General features: G+C 47.3%; 1 protein-coding gene across 9 annotated transcripts in view; it reads right to left on the bottom strand.

Annotated features, from left to right (window-relative positions):
• Nucleotides 1-15,000, bottom strand: part of LOC123516799 (transcription factor SOX-5-like) — a 126,505-nt gene that overhangs the window by 111,157 nt on the left and 348 nt on the right. The window contains exon 1 of one of the 9 annotated variants that reach the window (XM_045276474.1): nucleotides 14,619-14,896. The exons of 1 other annotated variant lie outside the window; for it this stretch is intronic. Coding sequence is in view for 6 of the 8 variants with exons in the window: in XM_045276471.1 (XP_045132406.1) it covers nucleotides 137-147 (11 nt within the window). In the remaining 2 variants the exon portion in view is untranslated. Of the gene's footprint in view, nucleotides 1-136; nucleotides 451-3,564; nucleotides 3,639-14,618; nucleotides 14,897-15,000 lie in introns of those variants that run through there. 7 more of the 9 variants (XM_045276475.1, XM_045276471.1, XM_045276476.1 and 4 more) reach the window with 7 other exon arrangements.

The following is a 15,000-nucleotide window of genomic DNA, read 5'->3' as shown; positions in this document are numbered from 1 at the left end:
TTACGTGAGCAAAGATCAAACCACTTGAAACCCTCCACCAACCCCGTAGCCTCCATCACCACAATCACTATCACCAACACCACCGCCGTCACTACTACGCGTCCATCACCATCAGTGCCTACAGTTTGGTACTCACACGAGCGTCATGGTGGCGGCTACTACGACGTCGCGCTGAGCACCACGTCCTTCTTCAAGTAAAAAGTCCTCCTTGAGGCACTCACTCCCGCGGCATCGAGTTGTGGACGCGAGCACGAGAGCGTTCACGTCTGGTCACTGTGGCCCTCTGGCTTGGCACTGGCTGGACGAAAGCATGAGAGGGCCACGGGGGCCATTGACGCCCGGGCTACAAACAACAGAGGCTCTATTCTCACATTCTGCGGGCGGAGCAAGGTGGCGGTGGCCGGCGTGTACGATGAGGCGCCGCCTTGTGCCTGTTGTTCCCTGGCCTTCCCAAAGGTCGCTCAGCCCCGCTTGTCGTCGCATCGAGAGACTTGGCCTCTTGGGGCGGCGAGAGGCACCACCACCTTCCGGCGGCACCGCCACCAGCCTGGCCACCGCGAACGATCGCTGGGAAACAAAGGGTCGCCGCCACTGCCACGCCGCCATCCACGCGAAAGTAAAGCATTGTGGAATTAAACACAACCAATATAAACAAACAAGCATTGACAGAGACTGAACACGCTGTCCTTTCCGTACCCTGTCACCGATCCAACGGCGATCCCTCGGACCAGCCCTCCGCCACGCCTCGTCCACCCGGGCGATACATTAAGGAAAATGAATACTATGAAGTGGAAAGTCTGGTGACGTCTTGTTTCGCGCGCGCCGAGCCTCAAAAACAAGTGAAGGTTTGTTTGCGGGTCTTTTTGTTCCTCGGCGTTGTGTTCCTCGACACAGCGGCCCTCTGGCGGTGACGAGGGATCTGCGACTTAAAAACAAACAAGCTTTCGAGGTGCGCAAGTAACTGTTCTTTGCACTAATTGCCATGTGGGGAAAAAATGCATCCACCAATGTGATTGACACTACCGGTATTAGTGAAGAGGAGGAAGGACCACTAACAACAGAAAAAGAAGCATGGAAAGCTGACAACCCCAACAAGGTCCATTTCACGCCCCCACACCCCAGCTTCACGCACTCCACCTTATCTCATTTTCTCAATTAGCAAATCTTTCGTAACCGATTCCGCTGATAATGTGCAAGTATTTGGAGAATAAGGAACTGGTGGTGATCCTCTTGTGAGCCAGCGACTGACAAAGGGAGGACTGTGACCCGCCCGAGAGAGAGAGAGAGAGAGAGAGAGAGAGAGAGAGAGAGAGAGAGAGAGAGAGAGTGGGTATGCAAATAAAGGAGGAAGATAGCGAAAACTCTCTCTCTCTCTCTCTCACACACACACACACACTGCTGTAATAAGTCATAGGACACTTAATATACTATAAACTCTCTCTCTCTCTCTCTCTCTCTCTCTCTCTCTCTGAATACTTTTAGCTTTGACTTTAGAGTGTGAGGTCAATAAGCTGTACTGTTAATGGTTCTACTTGCGTTACTTCTTCATGTTTTTCTTTCCCTTTACTAATGCATCTTGACTTACATCTGCTCTGTATTGAGTCAGTTGCTGCTTCCATTAATTACATCGTCACTTTTTATCACCGCACTTCTCGGTTTTAGTTTTTTTTTTTATCAACTTCCATATTTTTTCTTGCTGTGTGTGTGTGTGTTAATGACCGTATAGAATTCTTGACACATAAGAAAGACGTTAATAGCAACAAGAAAATACTAAACTACACTGCTATTACTACTACTATTACTACTACTACTACTACTACTACTACTAATAATAATAATAATAATAACAACAATAAAAATAAACACAACAATAAAAATAACTTCAGTCAAACGAAGAAGAAAACAAGAAACCATTACATAAATCACACGAACCCTGTCTTGTCAGTACGCACACACACACACACACACAGCTGTCGGCGAAGGATAATTGAAACCTACAGGTCACCCTAATAAATTTTCTCCTCATAATGGGTACTTGTGTCCCCTCACCCCTCCCCCCCTTTCCCTGTCATGGGCGGCCTGTTTGACCCTCCTCACGCCCACATAACTGGCCTTTTGTGGGCGGGGGGCGATCTGTGGAATGCGGTGCGGGAAGGGAGGCGGGGTGTGAGGGGAGGAACATGTTAGGGAAAGAGGGGACGGGACAGGGAGGGTGTGAGGGAACGTGAAAGGAAAGGAGGTGCGGAGGGTGCGGGGGCATGACAGAGTGAGGGGAGAGGGTGAGGGCAAGGAGGAAAATGCGTCGAGAGGCTAAGAACTAAGTGAGGGGAGATGGAGTTCTTCAGTCATCTCCCCTTTTTCTCCTATTAAATTAGTCTATCTCTTTATTCCCTCTGCTTCCCCTCAACTCTGACCGCATGCTTTTCTTCCTTCCCTTCCCTCGTGTTCTTCCCCTCGTCACTTTCTCTCTCTCTCTCTCTCTCTCTCTCTATCTATCTCTCATACACACACAACCTTTCTTTAGTGCATCTTCATCCACACCATTCTTCCCATCATTCTTTCCCTCTCCTTCTTATCTCCCCCTTCCAATCCTCACCACAACCTCCCCTATTCTCTTCATCCGTACCACCACCACTACCACCACTGCTAAAACAACTACTCACCCACCCACCCTTATCCCTCCTCCCCTCACTCCTCTCTCCATCACACCCTCCCTTATCCCTCTCCCCTCCTTCTTCCCTTTCCACCTGATTAACGCAAAAAAGTCCAAGTTAACAATCACCCATCATGATTTTCCCCAGCCAGCACCTCCCGCCCACCTCCTCTCGGGCGGCGGGAGACTGACTCTAAGGACGCCCGGGCAGAGAGGTGGCGAGGGGAGGCGCGGCGAGGGGAGAGGATACGCCGCAAGAGTCGAGGTGTCAGGTTGCGCTACACAAAACAGAGGTGTGTGATAAGAGTGAGCTAAGTGGAAGGCTTTGTTTTACCCCCCACGCCGCGAGGAAGGGGGTGTGGTGGGGTGGGGAGGGGTGAGGGTGATAGGGAGGGAGTGAGGGTGGGAAGATGAGGGGATGTTTTTTTTTTTTTTTTATTTGTAATGGTGTTGGTGTTGTTGTTGGTGTTAGTGGTGGTGGTGGTGATGTTTTTTTTTTTTTAAGTGTTTTGCGTGAAATGGTGTTGTAATGTCATATTTTACCGCTATTTTGTTCTTCTTTTCTTTTCTTTTCCTTTCATTCATGTGGTATTTTTTTCTTTTTCATGTATATCTATCTGTAAGTTCACCTACACAGTTATTCATCTATTTACTTGATTTACTTGCCTTTCTCTTTCTTAATAAATAATATGTACATACATTACATCTACATACATACATTACAACTTAATTCAATCTTAGTGAGAGAGAGAGAGAGAGAGAGAGAGAGAGAGAGAGAGAGAGAGAGAGAGAGAGAGAGAGAGAGAGAGAGAGAGAGAGAGAGAGAGAGAGAGAGAGAGAGAGAGAGATGAGAATGTTGAGACGGAAAGAGACAAGCGGGACATGAGCAGAAAGACCTTCCTCGCACTGACCAGACAGAAGCGGCATCCACACACGTGCCGGGCAGCTGCAGGCGCCACCCAAACCCCACCACACACCTGCCCCCTCCAGCCCGCCCCTCCCTCAGGCCGCCGAAGAAGCAAGGAGGAGCGCCCTACCTGAAGGAGAGAGACACATTAATTACAAATGTTCCTGTCAGTGGCACATTTGTAAATTATCATACTCTGAATATATATATGAGCAATTACATTTCTATTTACCTAACACGTAATTAACAAGAGAAATGTTCTACTGATAACGGAGATAAAAGTGTTTCCAGTAATATTAGTATATGAATTACAAAAATATCCAGTAAAAAAAAAAGAAAAAAAAAAACACGAAAAAAAAATTAGTGAAAACGGAAAACTGTAATGAAAAAAAAAAAAAAACTGTAAAAGTCAAGGCAGTTCATTCAGGGAGAAATGATGTGCGTTCTAGCCGCCTACAACGCACTCACCACACCGCACCACACTACACCACACCACCACCACCACCACCACCAAGGCCGCGGCACCGAGCAACAACCCCGCCGCCTAAACAAAGGAAAGACACACAAACAAATAAATAATAAGACGCCCCCTTCCCTTCACTCCTTTCTCCTAAACAATAATCATCTGTGTCCATTTTCTTTCTGGCGGGGGACGCGGGGTGGGCCGGGGAGGGGGCGGCGGGCGACAGGGGGCGGATGGGCGGGCGGGCGGGCGGTCCTGGCGGGCGGCAAGGTAGGGTAGAGCAAGCAAACACCGTGCCCCGCCGCCGGGAGGAGCAGAGATAAACAAACACACGCTGACAGCCGCGACGGGGGAGAAAACAGGAATGAAACAGGCACGAGGAGGAGGAGGAGGAGGAGGAGGAGGAGGAGGAGGTAGTCATCGGGTAAGAAGTAGCTCCCCTAATATTCCCAATATACATACCTCCCTCTTCCTCTTCGTCTTCGTCTTCCTCCTCCTCCTCCTCCTCCTCCTCCACCTCCTCCTCCTCTTCCGTCCTAACGTTCTCACTTAATTCCTTGTTTCCCTCTTCCGCTCTTAGCTGACAAGATTTTTTTCCTTCTTTTTTACTCGTCCCTCTTGTAAATCTGAGCCAGAGAGAGAGAGAGAGAGAGAGAGAGAGAGAGAGAGAGAGAGAGAGAGAGAGAGAGAGAGAGAGAGAGAGAGAGAGAGAGAGAGAGAGCGGCTTCTGGGCCATATCAAGAAGACAGCAGAGGGAGAGGACACAGGGAGAGGAAGAGCTGGGAGAGAGAGAGAGAGAGAGAGAGAGAGAGAGAGAGAGAGAGAGAGAGAGAGAGAGAGAGAGAGAGAGAGAGAGAGAAGAGCAAACCGCCTCCTGCAAGATAATTGATCCCCTACAAGGAGTGCCAGGTAGATGCGCTCTATCTCTCTCTCTCTCTCTCTCTCTCTCTCTCTCTGATCGCTGCGCTATCTAACCGGAAAATACTGTTCGCTTAAATAACTAAACACACACTACATGGAACGAACCAAAATGAATAAACACACAAATTACGGAAAATAAATGAGCGTGTGAATAAATATAATTACGGGAGAGAGTTTGATAGAATATGAAAAAAAAGAATAAAAAATGAAAAAAAAATATTGATGGTAATGCTAAACTACTGAAAACATCCACGCAGTATTTTTTTCATTATTTTTTGTATTCAATAGCAGAAAGAGAGAGAGAGAGAGAGAGAGAGAGAGAGAGAGAGAGAGAGAGAGAGAGAGAGAGAGAGAGAGAGAGTAAAAGAAGAGGTGATCATTACTATTACTACTATCACCACCACCACCATCACCACCACCACCACCACTACTACTAACGCTAATAATTATAATATAAGTGCAAAATTAGTCTTTTCCGCGTCCACCAATGAGAAGTCGCGGTCCCTTATCCCTTGCCTTAATTAGCCAATCACGACCGTCGCTTTACACCCTTCAGAGAGAGAGAGAGAGAGAGAGAGAGAGAGAGAGAGAGAGATAAATCAATAAGTCATGCCAACATATGATTCGTCATCACCCAGTGTTACCAATCCTTTCACGTGGAAATCAAAGAGAGAGAGAGAGAGAGAGAGAGAGAGAGAGAGAGAGAGAGAGAGAGAGAGAGAGAGAGAGAGAGAGAGAGAGTCCTACCCACCACAAAACTATTTATTCTCTCTTACATTCTCACTGAAGCAAATCCAGCAAAGTGAGAGAGGACTTCCTACCTTCCTCCTTCCTTCCTCCTCCTCCTCCTCCATCTAACACTACTCCTCTCCTCCTCCCGCTCTTTTCTCCCCCACCCCTCACCGCCCTCTTCCCGCCACCACGCTGCCCCTCTAAATGGGAGAACGGGTTTTTTCCTGTCTGTCTAAAGCCTCCTTATAATTTATGTGGCTCACTTGACTATACTCTCTCTCTCTCTCTCTCTCTCTCTCTCTCTCCAACATGACGGCTGCACTATACATTCTCGTACATTAACTGCATAATATACAATAATGTCACATGTATACTGAAACACTCACATCATCTCACTTCACCTCTACATTCCATGCATCGCCACGTCACGTCACGTCACGTCACGTATACAAAGCACCTTATCTGTACAACAAACAGTCGTGTCATTTATACATGTGGAAAAAAGTGCCGAGATTTTTTTTTGCACACTAATCTCATCTCTTATGCAACATCATGGCCGCCGCCGGTCTTGCAAACAGATCCCTCTCCCCCCGCCCTCTCTCTCTCTCTCTCTCTCTCCCGTGGCACTCAGCGCGTGTCCTCGAGTCGTCCATGGCACCCTGATACTCTAAGTGGCGGCATTCTCTTTACCTTCCCTCCTACCCCTCTTCCTTCTTCTCCTCCTCCTCCTCCTTCTTCAGTATTCCACCTCCCCTCTCCTCCTCCTTCTCATTATTTTCTTTCTTTTTTCGATACATTGCTCGTCCTCGTCCCTTTTTTCTTTTCTCTTCTTCAGGAGTGTCTTTGTTTTCATTCTCTGTCTCTTTGTGTGTTTTATCTCACCACCACCTCTTCTCTCATCGGCATTCTTCTCGTCATTCCTCCTTCTCATCTAATTCATTTGTCATCCTTTTCACATTTGTCTCCTAATTCCCTTTTTCTTCGGCATTCTTCTTTAACAGCTTTGCTTTAATTATCTCATTTCCCTTCCTACATCTCTTTATTCTCCTTCGCATTCTCTTCGTTTCCGTTCCTACTTCTCTCCTCCATCGACATTCTCTCCGTCTTTGCTTTTTATTCTCCTACACTGCGGCGGCGGCGGCGGTGGCGGTGTGGCACTCGACCGGGGACACTCGACAGTGAGCGACAGAGGCACCTGCAAGCGACAAGTCACCCTGGTAGTGCTTTGTCACCCATTACAGTCACGGATTTTGCTCTCAAGTATTCATTCACCTCCTCCTCTTCCTCCTCCTCCTTTTAGCTCCTTCTGTTCATCTCTCTCACATCCTCCAACTTTTCCTCCTCGTTCTCTTTCTTTTTCTATTTCTCCACCTTTTGTTATCTTTTTCTCTCTTCCTTCCAGCGATCGTTCTCTTTGGCAATGGATTATTTTTCTCTCTCTCTCTCTCTCTCTCTCTCTCTCTCTCTCTCTCTCTCTCTCTCTCTTTGTGTCTCTGTCTGTCTCCGTCATCATTTATTATTTTTCTATATATAGCGTAATTTTTTTTTATCAAGCTTGTATTTCCATGGTGTGGCAGAAGTGTTTCCTAAAGCGGTGGTGTGTCTTTCTCCCTCGCGTCGTCGTCGTCCCCTCGAGCTTAAGGGTGGCGGCGGCGAGAAAAAGAGGCAATAAATGGTGAAAGAAACGATAGAAAAAAGATATAACACACACACACACACACACACACACACACACACACGTAGATTACCTGGAACATAATAATAACGAAATATAAAAGTTTACCACGTAATCTTCCGACAAAAGGATTCCCAGACAACCAGACAGCCAGACAGACACTCCGCCACAGAGAGACACGCAGAGAGATAGACTTCTAATGAGACAGAACCAGACAAGGACAGCAGGAATAGATAGACACTCAACTATCCAGAGAGAGAGAGAGAGAGAGAGAGAGAGAGAGAGAGAGAGAGAGAGAGAGCGCCGGACACACACACACACACACACATATTCAGGTAAAAACGGACAACTGTAATACATTCCCTTATTCTGGGGGCACACCTTTCACTCTCCTCACCCTGACAAACACCCAGACCCTTCACCCCCCTTTTCTTTCCTCCCTCCACACCGCACCATCGCACCGCCCCCCGTCACACCACCCCTCACCTCACACATGCCCCCTGCCACTGCCCCCTTCTTAAAAAAAAAAAATACCCTTCGCTTGAGCATAATCACAGGCGATCCTATTAAGCCAATCCGTCAATCCACACACCACTTCTTGCCCGCTTCCCTTCCTGTCCTCTCATATCAAACCAGTTCCCCGCCGTCATCCCAACAGTCAGTCCGCCAACCACCCATCCAGTCAGTCAGTTAGTTAGGCGGTCAGTCACTCAGTCACTCAGTCGCTCAGCCGGTCACCCATTCAGGTAATCAACGTTATCAGTAAATCAAGCAAGCCTATCTCTGAATAATGCGTCTCATCACACGGCGGTGAAGTGGCGTGAGGAGGAGATAGGAGTGTCATATTTCGCTATTAGGGGGGACGCTTGGAGGAGGAGTAGGAGGGGGAGGAGGGGGAGGAGAAGGAGGGAGAGGTGTCAAGGCACATAGTGACGTGTGTGTGAGGTCTCAATGGAGAGGTCGGAGGGAGGAAAGGGGGGAGGTGGTGGAGGAAAAGGGTAAAGGGAGATGACGGAGGGAGGAAAGGGAGTCAGGGAGGGGAGGGACGGAGGAACGCAGAAGAAAAGGGTATAGGGAGGAGGGTGGATGAGAGGGAGGAATGGAAGAAAAAGGAGGAAATTTATGTGGGAAAATATTAAGATGATGGATTGAATTGAAATGGGGAGAGAGAGAGAGAGAGAGAGAGAGAGAGAGAGAGAGAGAGAGAGAGAGAGAGAGAGAGAGAGAGAGAGAGAGAGAGAGAGAGAGAGAGAGAGAGAGAGAGAATGAGAGTCAGTCAAATGTCAGTCAGTCTCTCTCTCTCTCTCTCTCTCTCTCTCTCTCTCTCAGCGCCACGTTACCCATGGATGCTTTAGGCGCAAATGACCACCAACTTTGCGTTAAATATTTGCCGACAAACCACAACATATTCGACAACTTTCCGCTAATTATCGATACAATCACCCTACATAAAGCTGTTGGTTGTATGTGCGTTCTCTCTCTCTCTCTCTCTCTCTCTCTCTCTCTCATAACCTTAAGCTACGTATTATTTTCTTACCAGGCTTTATATCACCAACAAATAACATCACCGGATTTTATTTACCAGCGGAGAAAAGAATGAGTAAATATGAACTCACGAAGACGCTAACGGAAAGGACAAGCACTAAGGTGTCAACTATAAGAGAAAATGGAAGAATAAGACGAGGAAAGCGCCGAGAGGAAGATGGAATGCAACAGAGACGACATGCGAGAAAAAAAAATGTGAGAGAGAGAGAGAGAGAGAGAGAGAGAGAGAGAGAGAGAGAGAGAGAGGAGAAAAACTTTAAGGTACAGAGAACAGAACTTTATGGAAAATAGAAAGAACAGCAAAAGGAAAAAAAAAAGAATCGACGATCTTACATAAAATAAGAGAAAGTTAAGAAAAAAAAACATTAGCAGGTTTGTCCTATACGCGATATATTGGAACGCTACTGAAATAAAAAAAAAAAAAATAATAAGAAAAAAATCAACGACCTTACATAAGAGAGAGCACAGAAAAAACAGTGGCAGGTTGTTCCATACACGATATACTGGAACGCTAATTAAATCACTTCACCTGGCGTGTCTACCTAATGCTTGAAAAAAGGTAAAAGAGAACGAGATAGTTTTGACTTTCAATGTATTTTTGCTAAAGGACGTGTTTCTCTCTCTCTCTCTCTCTCTCTGCACGTCCATTTCCTCTTCCGCATTATAGCAATTGTAAAAAAACACCCCCTTGAAAAAATCCCTTTATATATATATATACGCAAAGATTCCACCTCACGTTTTCTGTTAATGCGTAAAAATATATTCATGTCCTCTCGTAAAAATAGAAATGGAGATAAGAAAGATAACCGCGAGAGAGAGAGAGAGAGAGAGAGAGAGAGAGAGAGAGAGAGAGAGAGAGAGAGAGAGAGAGAGAGAGATGTTAACTTTGGATAACACGTATTGTATTCCCATCCGTCTCCCTCTCACTCTCTCTATCGGCAAACTGATGTCCTGATAACCAATGCCTGTTGTTTCTCTCTCTCTCTCTCTCTGATCCGATATTGATCTTTCCATCACTACCCAAAGTGCACATTGTCCGCTATTTTGCCTCTGTAAGCCGATTTACGTACGTACATCGGAAGGTGAGTCCAACGGTGGTTACTCGTGTCGGCTGCAGCGCCACCGACGGAGGCACGGAAAGGTAGGAAAAAGATGAAATGTGCCGGAAAAAATACGCGACAAAGTTGATAAAGTTTGGCTCTGTACACTGAGAGATTGGAAAAGAATAAAGAGGGAGTGATTTCTTGGTGACTTCTGTATATTATGAGTGTGTTTGGCTCCCGATAACACGTTGTGGAGTTTAAGGAGGGAAATCTAATCTGCGCAAGGTTTGAATACGCAAAAGGAAAATAAAATAAAAGAAAAAAAATATGGGTGAAGATGCGGGCGAGATGACACTATCCCGATAATGACACAAATAATAGCAACTGCAACTCAAAAACTTTACAATATCGGCAACATTAACAATCAAAAGACACATCGGAAACACTTAACGACATGCTAAAAATACACACACACACACACACACACACACATCACTATCTCCGCTAAACACCGCTAACGAACAACGCATAATAGGATCAAGTCGTAAAAATCGGATAGAACTCGGATACAGAACAGCGGAAGCATTAATAAGGAGATAAAATGCGGTATAGCTGTTATCGGGAGTTCATCAGGAGAGCGGTGACATGTTGCTTCTCTCGTGTTGCGATCGGGGAATGTTCATAGCCGCTACAATATCACCTGAGGACCGCGGTGAGTGAGTAAGGGGGCAAGGTGACAAGGTGACGCCGATAACGCTGGCCACTTAGTTATCGGTATTTCGCGGTGTCTCTCAAATTCCTTACTCTTTTTGTTCCTACCTTTGTTTCGATAGTTGGAATGGGATCAAACGTAAATATAAGTGCTTTGCGGTCTACTACTACTGCTACTTTTACAAGAACAGCAACTATTACTACTACTACTACTACTACTACCACTACTACTACTTCTACTGCGAAAAAAAAAAATAGTCTTTCTTATTCATCATCATTTTGTTTCTCCTCGTCCTCCTTCTACTACTACTACTACTACTACTACTGTTAAAATGATTTCCTACCATTATAATTTCTACTTGTACTAATAATGAACTTTTTCCTCATCCTGCACTATCAGTCGTTATCTTCCTTTCTCTTCTCCTTCTTTTCCTCTTCCTGGTTCGTGTGCTTCCTCCGCCGCTCTCCATCATCATCCAAAATTGAGACAGAGACAAATGCCGCTAATGAAAGATAAGCTCGCCGCGTCTCTCAAACATAAACAAAATCATATCGAATGCAAATAAACTAGTACTACAAACAGCTGCGATACTACAACCAACACCACCACCAACACCATCACAACCACCACCATCAGCCTTACACCTACACCACCCAAGTTCACCACCACCACCACCACCACCACGAGCAGCACATGTGTTCACCGACACGCTAAACTAAGAAAGAAAGATAATGAGAGGAAGGAGAAGAATGAAAACAGATAACGGGCAAAAATACAGACGATTCAGAACCCGCCACTTCAATTAACACAAGCATTGAATAAAAAGAAAAAAGAACAAGAAATGGGACAACAAAAGAAAAGAGAAAGCATAAAACAAAACCAAGAAGAAAAATACGTCCGCGAAATGGCCACGTTCAAAGCATAATGAATAAAGCAAAACAAAGGAAAGAAAGAGTCAAACGCACCACGAAGGAAGGAGAAGGAACGGCTGACTGAACAACTTAATAAATAAACAAGACACGAACCAGTTCATTTATAAGCGACACCGACGAGGAGGAGGAGGAGGAGGAGGAGAGGCGAGGTGACGGAACACACGAAGAAGACGACAACGATGAAAAAAGAAGACGTGATGTATGTATGCATATATATATCAAGCACAAGTGAATATGAAATAGTGCGCTAAGCAGGCGAGGCAAAGGCAGGAAAGCAGGGAAGGAAGCAGCTGTGAGTTGGAGAAGGAAGAGGAAGAAGAGGAGGAAGAGGAGAAGGAGGAGGAAAAGGTGCGGCACAAAACTACAACCACACAAATAGACGAAAAGACAAGACAATAGGGACCAGAGAGCATTCGGCGCTTTATTCAGGCCGCGGCGCAGAGGACGATAGCAAAGGAACGCGGAAGACCCCAAGCACGAACACCAATAATAATGATAGCAATAATAATGATAATAAGAACAGCGCTGTAAATAATAATGCTGATAGTAATGATAATGGCGGTAAAAACGAGGATATTTTGCGTTGATTTACGTGAAAAACTCGCGAATGCCTGATTGATATACGGTGTTGGGCCGCTTTGTTGAGGAGAAGGAGGAGGAGGAAGAGGAAGAGGAAGAGGAGGAGGAGGAGGAGGAGGAGGAGGAGGAGGAGGAGGAAGAGGGCGGGAGGCGGGCGCGATTTGGTCATGTTCGGGAATCAGGTTTCATTTTACCACAAAAAAGAGAGAGAGAAAACGGGAATGAGAATTAAAAATGATGAACGAGTGTCTGTCTCAAGCGCGCACATGCACGCACACACACACACACACACACACACACAGGGTCACAAGCACATCAGGACACGAGAACGGAGCAGAACTGATGAGGGAAGAAGGAAGGGTAAGGAGAAAGGAAGGAAGCCAAGAGGGGGAGGGAAGGAAGAAACAGGAGGGACGAGGACAGGAAGGAGAAGGAAGAAGGAAGGAAGGAGGGAGCAAGAAGAAGAAAAACACGAGGGAAGGTAATGCAATACTCGCGTGGAGATGAAATAGAACTAACACACACACACACACACACACATGGTATATAAGTGAGTAAGATTTTTCTTATATCAAGTCATTTATTCTCTCTCTTCATCTTCCTCCTCCTCCTCCTCCCTCGGGCAACCACGGACACTCGATCCTTCATTAGAGCACTGTTAAATATCGATCCGGAGTCATTACCACCCCGAAGAGAGAGAGAGAGAGAGAGAGAGAGAGAGAGAGAGAGAGAGAGATTGTTACCAGTAAAAAAAAGCAAGAGGAAAAAAAAGTTGCGTACATGTGTGTGTGTGTGTAGCTCGGGTTGCAAGTGTAGGCGTATGCGCATGTGATCTTTTTTTTTTTCTTTTTCCTATTTTTCAGTAAGTTCATTCTCGCTTGCTCTCTTAATGTTTAGATGTGTATTTTGCCGCATCTCGTCCTTACCTCCTCCTCCTCCTCCCTCTCCTCCTCTTTCCTCGCTCACGTCTCTTCTTCTAGTTACCGCTTCACTTTTAGTTCTCCTTACTACGAACTCTTTAAAATCTTCCTTAGTTCCTTAGCTACTGCTTCTCCATTTCCTTCCCTTCTCCTCCTTCACTCTCCCTCTTTTGCCTTAACACCGTGGCAGAGAGAGAGAGAGAGAGAGAGAGAGAGAGAGAGAGAGAGAGAGAGAGAGAGAGAGAGAGAGAGAGAGAGAGAGAGAGAGAGAGAGAGATACAGAACCCTTGATTTCCACCCAAGACGCTTCACTACACCCAAAAATACCTTCCTGTGTACCTGCGGAGGAGGCACCGGGATGCACACCTTGCCCGAAGCCAATTAGCTACACCTACACCCAGAGCAGAGAGAGAGAGAGAGAGAGAGAGAGAGAGTATACCTGAGTACTTACAACTTTCTCACTTACACTAAACATCCCACTGCCATCTGCTCCTCACTACACCACTCTCCTCACTCTCTCTCTCTCTCTCTACACAGACACACATACATACACACACACCACCTGCCCCAATTTTCCTGACAAGCTTGGATATTTTTGGGGGAGGTTCCCGCGCCATGCAGGTAACGCACGCAGTTTCAGGTAAGCGCGCACACACACACACACACACACACGTCGATGCTCTAATGTGTGTGTTGCTTCCTGCCCCGTCCCTCAGTTACTCCGCGACATCTTCCTTACTATTCACACTACTTACTCCAGGTCCACCCCCGCCTCGCCGCCACACACACCTCACTTTTTTGTTTCCTCTCACAGGTACACTCACATCACACACTTCAGTCCCTTTAAAGATGACCTCCCAGAAACACTTCGCATCCTTAGAGAGAGAGAGAGAGAGAGAGAGAGAGAGAGAGAGAGAGAGAGAGAGAGAGAGAGAGTATAGATAAAAAGGTGAAGAAATGTATAAACAAGAGGCAGAATAGTAAGTAGTAAGAGTGGGGTGGTCGAGGCCCCGCCCTGGCCACCACACCTGGCTAATGAGTGGCCCGTCACCCTGGCTGGGACGCGCCGTGGCCTACCTGGTGATGCAAATATTTATAACTAATCGCAGGTTTTTGCACCCCAACTTGCTTATTTTCGCTCCACGGAGGGGAGGGAGCCTCAAATGGTCGCCGCAATAGCAGAGCAACTTGGGGCGTCGTGTCGCTGTACTTCAAGCACCAGCAGGAGTCGTGTTGCCGTGTTGCCAGCCCCCAACTGCACCACACACGCACACACACGCTCCGCCGCGGGGCACCAGTGCCCCGCGGAGACACACCCGTCCGCACGTCACATCACTTGTAACAAATCCAGAATGTTTATATATAAACGTTTTTTAGCGTTGCATACGTGGTCGCGAGGACGTGGGTGCGGCACCTGCCGGGGGTCGCCGCTCCACGCCCACCACTACCACTACCACCGCCACCACCACCATCACATCGGCCCACGTTAAGACACGCTATCTCCGGTGCTGCTTCCTCGGCATCCTGGAGACTCACCGCAATTTATGGTCACATAAATCGGTCTCGGCCGATGGGTAATTCGGAGGAAACTTGGTCGAGAGGCGGCGGGGCGGCGGCGTCGGGCGGCGGTAGCGTCGCCTTCCGCCCGCGCTCACCTTCCCCCGGGCACTTGCCAGGCCACCCGCGGCGCCCACCACGACAGCAGGTTAGCAGGGACCCACGGGCATCCTGCTGGGTGTGCAGGGGCGGTCGACAGGGAGACCGAAGCAGGAGGAGGCCCGGGCGGCGGCGGACATGATGGGGCGGCTCGCGGCACTGCTGGCCACCTCCGCCCCATCGCCAAGGTGCCAAACTTAGCCGATGCCGAGTATGTTTGATAGGCGCGTGCCACAACCAGAGCGAGTGCCAAGAGGCAGCA

This window comes from Portunus trituberculatus, chromosome 41 (genome assembly GCF_017591435.1).
Source record: "Portunus trituberculatus isolate SZX2019 chromosome 41, ASM1759143v1, whole genome shotgun sequence".
NCBI lineage: Eukaryota > Metazoa > Arthropoda > Malacostraca > Decapoda > Portunidae > Portunus > Portunus trituberculatus.
This window is presented reverse-complemented; position numbering and strand designations above follow the sequence as displayed.